General features: G+C 42.1%; 1 protein-coding gene across 2 annotated transcripts in view; it reads left to right on the top strand.

The window, feature by feature from the left end:
* ZDHHC2 (zDHHC palmitoyltransferase 2) overlaps nucleotides 1–8583 on the top strand; it is a 50889-nt gene extending 42306 nt beyond the window's left edge. For both annotated transcript variants that reach the window (XM_081130669.1, XM_081130668.1), the window contains 3 exons: nucleotides 2257–2369; nucleotides 4034–4108; nucleotides 6483–8583. In XM_081130669.1, coding sequence (XP_080986795.1) covers nucleotides 2257–2369; nucleotides 4034–4074 — 154 coding nt within the window. In that variant the 3' untranslated portion in view covers nucleotides 4075–4108; nucleotides 6483–8583. The remainder of the gene's footprint in view (nucleotides 1–2256; nucleotides 2370–4033; nucleotides 4109–6482) is intronic.
* Nucleotides 8584–12532: the final 3949 nt, after the last annotated feature.

Here is a 12532-nt window from a genome sequence, read left to right as displayed (position 1 = left end):
ACCGAGGGCACTGGGAGAAATCCAGTTCTGGTGCTGTTACCCAGCTAGGTCATCTTGAAGAGGTCAAGTAACTAGGCTTCTCTTCCCTTTCCTTTAAATGTTGAGATTGGATTTTGACAACTAAAGTATCTTCTACAGAATTCTATAATTCCCCCATTAACCCCTATAAAATTTCTGTGGTTAATGCTGGTATCTCCTCTGTGCTCCAGAGTGTTATATCTGACTATTCACCCAACATTCCCACTTAAATGCCTAAAAGTCATGGCCAGCTGAACAGGTGCAAGGCAGAACTCTTGACCTCACGCCCACCTGAAACCTGATTGTAACCTCCATTCTTCCATAGATGAATCAGTATCCATGACCTCTGTTCTCCCAGGTGCTCGGGCCCAAAACTCGAGTCATTCTCATTCCTTTCTTTAGTTACCTTTACTCCATTTGCAAACCCCGTCAGATTCACCCTCAAAATATATTCATATAATTTCTCACATGAATTGTTTCAATTCCTAACTGATCTTCCTGATTCCATTTTTGCCCTACTCCAGTCTGTTCATTAAGAAGTCAGCATGATCCTTTTAAAACATAAATCAGATTGTGCCACTCTTCTGCTCAAAAACCTCCATTGATTTCCCATCTTACTCTGAATAAAGACTAAGGAGTGTTCTTACCTCGTCCTATCTAGTCTGGCCCCCAGCACCTCTCCACTGATGTCAGCCCTTAACCACTTTTCAGCTACTCACAATTGTTGGACACACAGATCTTGGCTGTTCCTTAGATGTACCAAGCTTGCCCCTTACTTAGTGCCTTTGAACTTGCTGATTGCTCTTCCTAAATGTTCTTCCTCCAGAATTCTGAATGGCCTGTGCCTTCTCTTCATTCACTTTTACTCAGATATAACTTCACAAATAGGGGCAAGCTTTTGTATAATAATAGTAGCCTGCTCCAACATTTCCTTGTACACTGTCCTTTTTTTAAAAAAATTGTCATAGCTCATATTGTCACCTGACTTTTTATATTTATTTATTTATTACTATTATTCCTCAGTTACAATGAAATTTCCATGAGATCAAATACTTTATTCATTGATGTAACAGGTACTCAATGAATATCATTGAATGAATGGATCCTTGCCCGCAATCAATCTCCAAGGAGTCCCTAACCCAGGACTTAGTATTCTGCACCTGGTATATGGCCTCTTTCCTGAGGAATAATAAGAATTAGAGTAAAAGAGATTTTTCATATGATTTTTTTAAAAGATTTACCTTCAAAATTTTTCTAAGGGTGTGTTAAAGCTGCACAAAATTGAAATATTCTCAAATTTTAGATATGAAGTTATTAGTAAGGTGCAAAAGCATGTCCTTTAAAAAATAATAATTATAGACAATTGAAATACGTGAAGTTATTCTTGGAAGAATTTTAAGTAGGTTTTTTTTCTTTTGAACATTACTGTAAGTAGTATTTCAGGGCGTTCTAAAATAAGCTTCTATGCCAATAATTTTTTCTATATAACTCAAATGTTAATTTATGTATATTTTTTTTCATACCATCCAATATGTCAATGTATGGCAGGTTTTCAGTTTTAAACTTAAGTTCTTCTTTTAAGACTCTTCATTTTCCCAAAGTAAACACCAGGTTTGTAAGACCTGATAATGTCAGATGTTTTCGACATTCCTGCAAGATGATCCTCAAATTTGTTGTTTCAGTCTCATCGAGGACAGAGAGTTCTTTGTTCAAGACCAGTCAGGCCACTTTAGAAACACTAGATCAGTTTTTCCTCAAACCTGTCTTTCTACCATCACCCTCATATATTTTTTTCATATCCACATACCACTTAAAAATAATATTTTTCTTCAATATATTTATTTAAATTGGCACAGAGATTTATTTTTAAACCAAACTTCCTATCACGGTCACAAATGAGAAACTAGTATGATTTGTCGTAAATAGAATCTAACAGCGTAAAATTGGTAATAAAATACTGATAGGTCTAACTAGATTCCCTTACCAGCTAAAGTCCGAAGCTGGGGCTGTATTAAAAATGGAAATTTGCCAGAGTTAAAGATTGTGAAAAGAGAGCCGAAGAGAGGACACGTTTCTCAGTGTGAGCCAGCGTGATGTGCTGGTTCCTGTGTCCCCCCATTCCCTTGGGTAACTCCGACAGCATCTCGCAAGCACCGCAGTGGTTTGAGTGCCATGCTCTGAGAAACGCTCGCCTTAGTGCTGTTAAGAGTTAATGTGATGACGATTATTGTTGTTCAGTCCTGAAAACCATCAGTTTCCTGCAAAGCCCCTGAGAGAGTCGCAGAGCCACCTCCTTCCTGATTCTCAGTCTTGGGCAGACGGCAGCGTGAACCCCGGAAAAGACAAAGCTGGTAAGGGTGTGCTTGTTTGGCTTTCCGTACATATTTTATTTTTATATTTTTATTTTATTATTATTTTTTAAATATATCTTTATTGATTTCAGAAAGAGGAAGGGAGAAGGGGAGAGAGAGAGAGAAACATCAATGATGAGAGAGTCATTGATCGGCTGCAGCCCGCAACCCGGGCCTGTGCCCTGACCGGGAATCGAACCCCGGTCGCCTGGATCCCAGGTCGAGGCTCAACTGCTGAGCCACGCCCTTTTCAGACAGAAGGTTGAAAAATATCTGCTGTAAAGGATTTCAAATTACACAGTTCTTTTACCCTAGGTTTCCATCCAATTTAAAAAGGTTGAAGTGGTTGCATAATTACTATAACTTTAGCTACCTGTAATTTCTTCATATTTCTCTTGTTATTGTTGTTGATTTTAATCCTTTGATTACTTCTTTATTGGCAAAGAACAGCAAGGCTTTGAAGTCAGACAGACCTATTCAAATCCCAGTTTGGGCACCTACTTAGGATGCGACGTTCGTTGAGTTACCAGCCTCAGGCTGAGCCTCCCTGTGTTGGAAACACTCCTGTTCCTCAGCGCTGGGAAGGGTTAGGCAGAGCCGTGCCGTCGGACATGCAGACGGCAGGCGCGGGGCCCTGCGGGAGCCGGAGCCACCGCCCTCCACTGAGACGCCCAGGGCCGGTCTCCAGGGTGACAGCTGGGCTCCCCTGCCCCTTCTCCTTCGCGCCCAGTCTCGTCAAACTCTCACGCTGCTTAACTTGGCCTCGCTGCACTTGACTGTTTCCTTTGAGATCTCTCTGGGATTCAGTGATGGTGACAAACAAGGGGATTGTCCTGACTAAAAACCCGAAGGTCGTTATGAAATACATAACCGGGCATTGTCTCCTGAAGCACTGGCTTTCTTCAGAAAGGCTTGGCCCTGGAGAACATCCCGGGCGGGGGACAGGCAGGTTCACGGCTGTGAGTGTGCAGAGCGGCTCTCGCTGCTGTGAGCCGCTGTGTCCCCGTGGCAGTGACTGTGAGCCCGCCGCCACCCGGCCACCTGAGCATCACCACGTGCCCCCCGCCTGCAGACCCGTGTGGGAGGGCGCGGCCGGACCTGGACAAAGCCGGTGACACCTGTCCGCCCAGCTTCCTTAGAGGCAGAGGAGCGGTCGTGCTTGGGGGGCTGGCGACACAGGGCTCTGCTCTCAGGGGGCCCGCGTCCCACCCCACAGTGGCCTGAGCGCGGGAACGCTCCCTGGTTTCTAACGGGCTGGTCATTATTTGGCATCTGGACAGATTTCCCCATTAGGGTGACAGACGCGAGGAGTGAAGTGTGAAGGGTGGTGTCAAAGGAGCCCTGAGAAGGGCGAGGCGACGGGCTCGGGTCGGTTACTAGGCGGCGAGGCCGGGAGCAGGGCCTGGGGCGCGCACGACAGGAGCCGGCTCCGGGGCGTCTTTGGTTCCCCAGGGGTGTGGCCCCGTTTTCAAGTGCTTTTTTTGTGACAGTGCCTGTGGCCGACGCTGCTTGTCATGTGTGCGTTTATATGGCCATCTTGCTGACAAACAGCGGACTGCGCACTGCACAGGCGCCTGGGGGGGCGCGGGGAAGCCAGGGCGGGGCGCCAGGCCTCTGCCGCTGTGCCCAGCGGCCACAGGACTCACGAATGTTCTTTCTTGAAGGCATGAGCAACCCTGCGCTCACCATGGAGAACGAGACCTAGCTCTTCAAACAGAGTAAATTCCTGTCTTAGGAAAGTAAGTTGAGTTTTTCCTTTATTGTTACGTTTTATATTTTTAACACTTTTCTGGTTCTCTTAGGGCACCTTGTTTCCATAAACATTATCACTTATTTTTGAGCAATGCGAATGAAAAGATGCCTTCGCTGACCTTGGGACTGCATCGGTCGTGCCGGAGACCTCTGACACGGACCTAGCTCAGGACTAGCTAGTATGTAGGTCAACTTGATAAAAATAAAAAGTTGATGCACAAAATTCATTTTTAGAGTAATACATTAAATAGCAAGGAAAGATCCTAAAATATTAAAGTGTACACATTAACTGTCTTATCATTTCATAGGATTGTACAGTTTTTAAAAAAAGTTTTCTAGCCCTTCAGATCTATAGTGGTCATGCCGTGGATCACCCATTCGCAGAATCTCCCCGGGCCTGAGTACATCATAATCATATGTTAGCATAAACCTTTTATCCCTATTTTTGGTGACAGTAGGACACTTGGCATATGTCATTCTTAAAATAACAGGCGTCCCAGATCACTTTCTTTAAACCATAATTTTTAAAAACCTGTCCTTCAAAATCAGTTTCTTTACTACATAACCTATTTATAGGCCTGCAGTCAGTAGAAAGATATGAGAAAGCCCCTTTGGAACAAAGCCATACACATGTAGACAAAACAACAAACAACTATCTGTACCATTATAAGCACAAATGTAAAGACTTGAACATTAAAATTATCAAGACAACTCTGTAAAACTTCAGTCTAGAATCGTCAAGTCTAAGAAGCGAGACGGTAGCATCTAAAACAAAATCATTTGTGTCAAAATACATCATGGATATGAGTTATTTTTGTTTTTTAGTTTGTGTGTTTGTTTTTTTAACCCATTTTAATCCTCGAAATCTGTGCTGTTGTTTTTTAAATCTTTTAAAATTTGTTTGGTTTGGTTTTAATGAGTAGCTCTTTAATAACAGCAAAATGCTGATCTGGCCATTTGCCCGTTGATTCTGGTTTCGGACGACTGCGTAAGATGGTAGAGTGGATCAGATTAATCCTAACTGTGCTTAGGGGGCAAAAACTTAATCTTCTTATATGGTTAAATAGCAAAGAAACAATATTAAACTTCTGGAAATAATTCTTAAAATGTAACTATGAATAAACAAATGTGAATCACTAACCAATACCACAAATAAATACTGTACAGAACATAGATCTGTAAAGCACGTAGTTTCACAGGATTTTTTTTTTTTTTTTTGCGTATTTTGAATTATTAGTGATGATCACCATTGCTTGTGAGGTCACATGTTAAATAGTTTACAAGTTTACATAGTAACATCGTGTCCTGTGGACGTCCCAGTGTTTCGGCACAAGACCGGAGTTGTGTTTGGTCAACCTTGTTCTCAGCACTCTGCCCAGTACCAGACACAGAGTAGGTTCTAAATGAGCATTTAGAAAATAAGTGATAAAATAACTGTTAAAATTAAAAATCTCACAAAAACCTGATTTTACTACATTTGAATATAAGACATTCATGGTCATATAACGAAATGGCAGCATGAATCAGCTGCATTGACATTAATAAAAAAAGTGAGTTTTCTGATATAATGTTTTTCATTCTATTGATATAACCAGTAACATTAAAATATTTTTTAAAAGTTGAATTATCTTAATGTAGTTACAGTTTTTCCAGTTTAAAAAGTTTTTTAGTTTGTCTGCTTTACATCTCAGACTTGCATTTCATTCAGTGCATTTATATTGATCATATGCTCAATTTAATCATATTGCTGAATTCCTTTATGTTACATTCTCTTTTTGAACTAATTAGTAAATGATCTGTGGCCTTTTAATAAATAAACTATTTCTTAGCACATGTCCCAGATAGTTAGAATGTGCCTAGACCTAGACTAATGCTAGAGTGTAGATTAAATTTAGCCTATCCAGCCTTCCTTATAAATTATAAACAAAAAATGCTGTGCTTCTATGCACCTGAAATTTCAAACTTATTTCCCTAAGTCATCCATCGAACTCAGTTCTCACTCCTAAATGCTTAGTAGCCTCAGACAAATGTAGAACATAGAAGAGCCCTGCCACTCAAATTGGGGTCCCAAACCAATATCATTGCCCTCGCCTGAGCTTAATAGAAATGCAGAATCCTGGGCCTTGCTCTAGTCCCACCGCATCAGAATCTGCATCTTCTGCATCGTGACACGATCCTCTGGTCTAGATGTAGGGGTCAGTATTCAAGAGCCACTGAGCCTTCTAGTATAGAAAACGTTTTATTTTGAACAAGGGATGTTGTTGCATCAAACAGTGAGTTGTTTGTTGAATGAATAAGTTGGTTAGGTGTGTTTTTTAAATACTTAACACAGTAGTTTTCTGTTTTCTGTTTCATTTCAAGGTATCAATGCTGTAGATGGATGGAACAGGCTTCCCGCAGGACGGCACCACTGGCCTGACGTTCCCATTTCCATGTGGCTGGATTTGCAGAATATGAACTGATTAGTTCTCTCCAAGCTGTTGCTTAAAACATCACATTTTAAATTCAGGATACAGATTGTTTCAACTAAAACAAATTCCTGTGAAATATTAAAAATAATTATGGTTTATGAATCAAGGGCAAAAATATCTTCTATTATAAAAACTTTGGGTAAATTCATGGGCCAGTTTTCACCCAGATAATTCAGTAGCACAATTTATCATGATTCTCATCCAGAAAATTAAGATGAACATACTGAGATACAAAAGGTTTCCAGTCATATTATAATGGTAAGATTTATTCGTAAAACCTGTTACCCATGAAAACGTGGAGGTAGCCGGTCAGACTTCTGTTCTTTCCTTCTGATGTGAATCCAGCTTCAGACTGAGTGACTTCATTACAAGTTCCAAATGACCTACAGTTGAAGGCCACATCCACTCTTGCTAGAATTTAATCTAATTCTAGCTTTTGTTCCCTGCTAGACAATGGCTATGATCACTGATGCTGAGCTCACTGATAAGCAATTGGCTAGAATATTTTTGTCAGAATGAATACATTTGTATTACATCTGAAATATATTTTCATCTCTTCTTCTTAAATTGGGGGAAAATCTATAAGAATTATGAAAATTGGTTTTTTTTTATGATATTCTTTAGCCAGTTTGGCTTAAAATTTTTTTTTAAATTTTTTTATTGATTTTAGACAGAGAGAGGACGGGAGAGGGAAACATCCATCAGCTGCCTCCTGCACGCCCCCTGCTGGGGACTGAGCCCGAAACCCGGGCACGTGCCCTGACGGAATTGAACTGGCGACCTTTGGTGCCTGGGAGGACGCTCAGCCGAGCCGCATTGGCCAGGGCTTATGTGTGTTTTTTTTAGTTTTTTTCTTTGAACATAGCAAAAGTACCGAATTTCTGTTAAGAATTCCTGATAGGTCAATAGATGAATCCTGCATTTATGTCTATATTATTTCTGTGTTCTCTCATCAAAAGTATGACAGTTAAACGATATAGTTCCTCATCTATTAAGATTAAATGATGCAAACTATCGAAAATTATATACTTTGGGAAATTTAGTTCAGCATAACTCAATGGCGTGCTGTTTGGAAATTGAGTTTCAAGATAAACTGAAGTGTGTGTTTGTTGATGCCAAAATGTTGGGTTTCAGTAAATATACGGAGCAGCTCTTGTGCCTTGTATGCACTATTTAAAAAAAAAAATTTTTATTTACTCTTAATTTGTTGGAGTGGAAGTTTTGTAAATGTTAGTGATTGGAATAAGCGGTGTACATTTTTTTGGTACTGATTTTTAGAGTTTAAAGCAGATTAGCTTTTAAAACTACACAGCTAAGGAACTGGTATTTGATCCAGGAGGAAATGGTGTTAAACTGTTCAAAATCTGAGTTAGACAAAAATTTATCACAAAACGGATTAGAAGGCCATAGGATAATGGAGTAATAACATCCTTGTAATTACTCATCCTTGCCAAAAGTACAGTTTTAAATGAGTTAATGGACGAACCAGTATCAGCTCAGTCCATTTTATAGATCATTTGAGAGCAATTATTTGAACAATAGGATGGCAGTTTTTTTGTTTTGTTTTAAAGCTAAATATTTTAACCTGACAATCTGCTTCAAGAAATTTCATAAGATATATTTTTACTTTTAACTTAAAGCATTGTTTGGTCATCAAAGTCTTCTTTACCTGAAGTGCCAGGTTGGAACCTGTAGCTCCTGCTAGGAGTCTTACAGGCGGCAGCATTATGTGATGTATTAAGAATGATATGCAACCCGATATTTTTCGAAGCACAGTATTGCCGTTTTTTTTTGGGAACAGGATTGTTAGGGGTTCCCTCTTGTCAAACTAGAAGCTAGGGGAAAAGAGAGATTTTTATTCTTTACCTTGCTAGAGTACTCTGAATCCTTTCTCCATTTAAGTCATTCGTGTAATTATTGAAATACATGAGCCAATACACGTTAGATTCAGATTTGAAAACATTTTTAAAAAATAAAATTTTTTTCATTAAGTTGCAGTGGTTCCCTTTTTGTTTCATACAGTAAATAATCTTCAATGGGCTGTGTAGTGTGGGGATTGCAGTTCTCGGGGGTTATAATTTTGAGAGATGGCATATCTCGTTAGATTTGCAGGATACATTTTATTTGAATGATGCATCATCAAATAGACCTACATTTTGTATATGCTTATAATATGTACCTATTAGTTAACTATTTGCCATTGTTCAGTGAAAGGGGGTTTGTTTCCTTCAAAGATAAAGAAAATTACATCTAAATACAACCGTGAGACATTCAAGGAAGTGCTTAACCACAAAACCCCTCCTGTTATACCGTAATAAAGCCCGGTTGATGATATTTAGCAGCTGTCTACATGAAGTTGCGTCTGCACTGACAATCTGAATTGCTTTACAGATACACGTTTCCTAATAGTCCAGCAGAGCTAGCTACTGCAGGCAGAATGCACGTCTACAACCTGGCCCTAACATAGGTCTTTTGAGGTGCAGTAAATGATCCTGAGGACAATTGGAACAGACTATATAAAACTTGAGTACACTGTAATCAACAGACAAGTACTGGAAATACAGCATGTGCCTGGCAAAACTGCCTTCACTAGGAAAATCAAATACAAAGGATTTATAAACCATGCTCGTAAAAATGGAAGCTAGTAATCGTGATACATAAGAATCAAAAGAACCCATGGAAAAACTGTTACTCCATTATATTATAAACTAGCAAATTTTCCTTATTTTGAAATACCTGTAAACTTGCTGATTCTGAGGTTATACAGTATCTTTGGTATATACATTATATTATCAAGTATGTACTTGTAAAAGTGATAGTTCTGATACTGTTGATTAGGGGGAAAAACACCCACATATACCAACCACATGAGCGGTAAATGCAGCACATCCACTTGCCTGTAAACCACGATGAAGGTACTCAGTGCGACCATCCGCGATAGCCCCCATTTACAAGTCCTAATCTGCTAACGTTTTGTCTGATCTGTGGCACTTTTGGACAGTGGATTTGCACAAATAACATGTCTAAGGTAAGAGCCTTCTGCAGAAAACGCCTACACTCCTTTCCCACATACTTACCAACTTAGAGCGTATTTCCTCTTATACGTGGAAGCAGATCACTTAGACACCTTAAATGCTTGTTACTTTTTTTTTTTTTTTTTAATCTTTATTGTTGAGAGTATTACAGGTATCCCATTTTTCCCCCCAATTGATCCCCTCCACTTCCCTCCCACCCCCTTCCCAGGCCTTCACCCCGTTATTAACTGTGTCCATGGGTTATGCATATAACTTCTTTGGTTAATCTCTCCCCACCCTCCACGCCCCCTTCCCTCATTCCTCTGAAATATGATCGTCTGTTACATGCGTCAATGTCTCTGGATTTATTTAGTTCATCAGATTCATTTGTTCATTAGCTTCTTCTTAAAGAAGACCCTTCAACATTTCCTGTAGTGCTGGTCTGGTGGTGATCAACTCCTTTAGCTTTTCCTTGTCTGAGAAGCTCTTTATCTGGCCTTCAATTCTAAATGATAGCTTTGCTGGGTAGAGCAATCTTGGTTGTAGTTCCATGTTTTTCATCACTTTGAATATTTCTTGCCACTCCCTTCTGGCCTGCAAAGTTTCTGTTGAGAAATCAGCTGACAGTCGTATGGGTGCCCCCTTGTAGGTAACTAACTGCTTTTCTCTTGCTGCTTTTAAGATTCTCTCTTTGTCTTTAACCTTTGGCATTTTAATTATGATGTGTCTTGCTGTGGGCCTCTTTGGGTTCCTCTTGTTTGGGACCCTCTGTGCTTCCTGGACTTGTAAGTTGATTTCTTTCCCCAGGTAGGGGAAGTTTTCTGTCATTATTTTTTCAAATGGGTTTTCAATTCCTTGGTCTCTTTCTTCCCCTTCTGGCACCCCAATAATACGAATTTGGGCCTCTTGAAGTTGTCCCAGAGGCTCCTTATACTAACTTCATATTTCTGGATTCTTTTTGCTCTTCTGGTTGGGTGTTTTTTGTTTCTTCATATTCCAAATTGCTGATTTGATTCTCAGTGTCCTCTACTCTACTGTTGATTCCATGTAAGTTATTCTTCATTTCAGTTCCCGTAGCCTTCATTTCAGATTGGTACTTTATTATGTTTTAGATTTTCTCAGTTATTTCCCTAATAGTCTGCTTAAACATCCTTATAACCATTATTCTGAACACTCTGTTAGCTTGCTTGCATCTATTTCATTTAGTTCCTCTTCTAGAGATTTCTTCTGTTCTTTCCTTTGTGACATGTTTCTTTGCCTCCGCATTTTGGCTGCTTCCAGGTGTTTGTTTCTATGTATCAGGTAGAGCTGCTGTGTCTCCTGGGATTTGTAGAGTGGCTTTGTGTAGTAGGTGTCCTGTAGGGTCCAGTGGCTCAGCCTCCCCAGTCACCTGAGCTGGGCCTTCTAGGTGCTCCCCTGTGTGGGCTATGTGCACTGTCCTGTCGTAGTTGAGCCTTGGTTGCTGTTGGCGGCACTGGGAGGAACTGACCCCCAGGCCAATCAGCTGTGAGGACCAGCTGCAACTAAGGCCAGAGAGCTGTTGTGCTGGAGACACCCCTATGGAGCAGGATTTACTTCAGTGGGGCTTTGGTGTTCACCAAGTGCGCCCCTTGAGTGTCACTCGTGGATGTGGTAGGGTTGTCATCCAGCGTGGTCGAGTCTGACCACCAGGTGCACTGTCTCTGGGGCCTCCCGGGAGGTGCAAAGTCAGCCTGTGCCAGTGTCTTGCCCAGGGCCACCCAGCATGAGCTACACAGCAAACTGCAGTTGGCTGCTACTTGTGCTGGGCTTGGAGGTGCCCAGGAGAGGCCAAGCTATGAGCCAGTGCAGCTGCCGCTAGTGCCAGGCCTGGGCCACTTATAAAGCCATATGGGGCCTGCTGTTGCTTGTTTGAGAGATTTTAGGAAAGTCCTAAGCATGAGGCTCGAGAGGCCACTTGCACAGAAAAGCCCCTGGAAATGGCCTGGATGAGCTGCAGGTGGGGAGGGGCGGGGCCAAGGGTGTGAGTCAGGTGCTGGCGACTCAAACATGGCGCCTGCTGCCGGCTGTGTGCAGGGAGGACTCGCCAAAGGAGCCATGGCCTCCGCCAGCCCTTCTGCCTGGAGGAAGCCGCCCTCCAGCTCTCGCCCGGATCTCAGGCAGGTTAGTTCCTCCCCGAGTGTCCCGGGTCCTTTCCGGCTGCTGCCCGGCGCTGGGCTCAGAGGGAGCGTCCGAGTGAGTCCGTGTCGGGCCCTTGAGAGGAGCTGCTGGGGCTCCCGCAGCCTCCGCGACCCTCAGGGACAGTCCCCGCTGGTTTCACGGCCTGGAGTTGTGGGGACCTCTCTTCCCGGCCTGGAGCCCTGGGCTGGGGGCCTGTTGTGGGGCTGGGACCCCTCACTCCTCTGGGAAACCCCCGCCGCCGAGATTCCCTTCTGGGTTTCAACTGCGACTCCAGGTGTGGGCCCGCGGCCGCGTCTCCAGGATTCAGCCCCGATCCCCCCGCGTCTCCACCCCTCCTACGGGTCTCAGTGCTTCTTCAGCTCCCTGGTTGTGGGGCTTCTGTGCAGCCGGATCTCAGGAGGCTCTGAGTGACGGTGGTTCTGTATTTTAGTTGTGATTCTGATGTGGTTGCGGGAGGCGGCGGGCGCAGCTGCTACCTACGCCGCCATCTTGTTTCTCTGTTCTGTTCCTCTTTTATAGAGATACCATATAGATTCTCTTTCACTGACATTTTAGCAGTGTGATCATGTCACTTATTAACAGCATTAAGCACATGCTAACATTAAAGTCTTTTATTTCTAAACTAAGCAATCTGTTCCCCAACTAGATTTCCTTTAGAATTCATTACCAAAGAATCTCCTTTTGTTACAGAACACAGGAAATTGTGTTACACTTTATGATGGTCCAAACCATGCACTTCCCTTTTCTCTGTGTCACGATGGGCTTG

The sequence above is a fragment of the Miniopterus schreibersii genome (genome assembly GCF_964146895.1).
Source record: "Miniopterus schreibersii genome assembly, chromosome: 2".
In the NCBI taxonomy this organism is placed as follows: Eukaryota; Metazoa; Chordata; class Mammalia; order Chiroptera; family Miniopteridae; genus Miniopterus; species Miniopterus schreibersii.
Note: the sequence above shows the minus strand (reverse complement) of the source record. Positions and strands in the feature narration are given on the sequence as shown.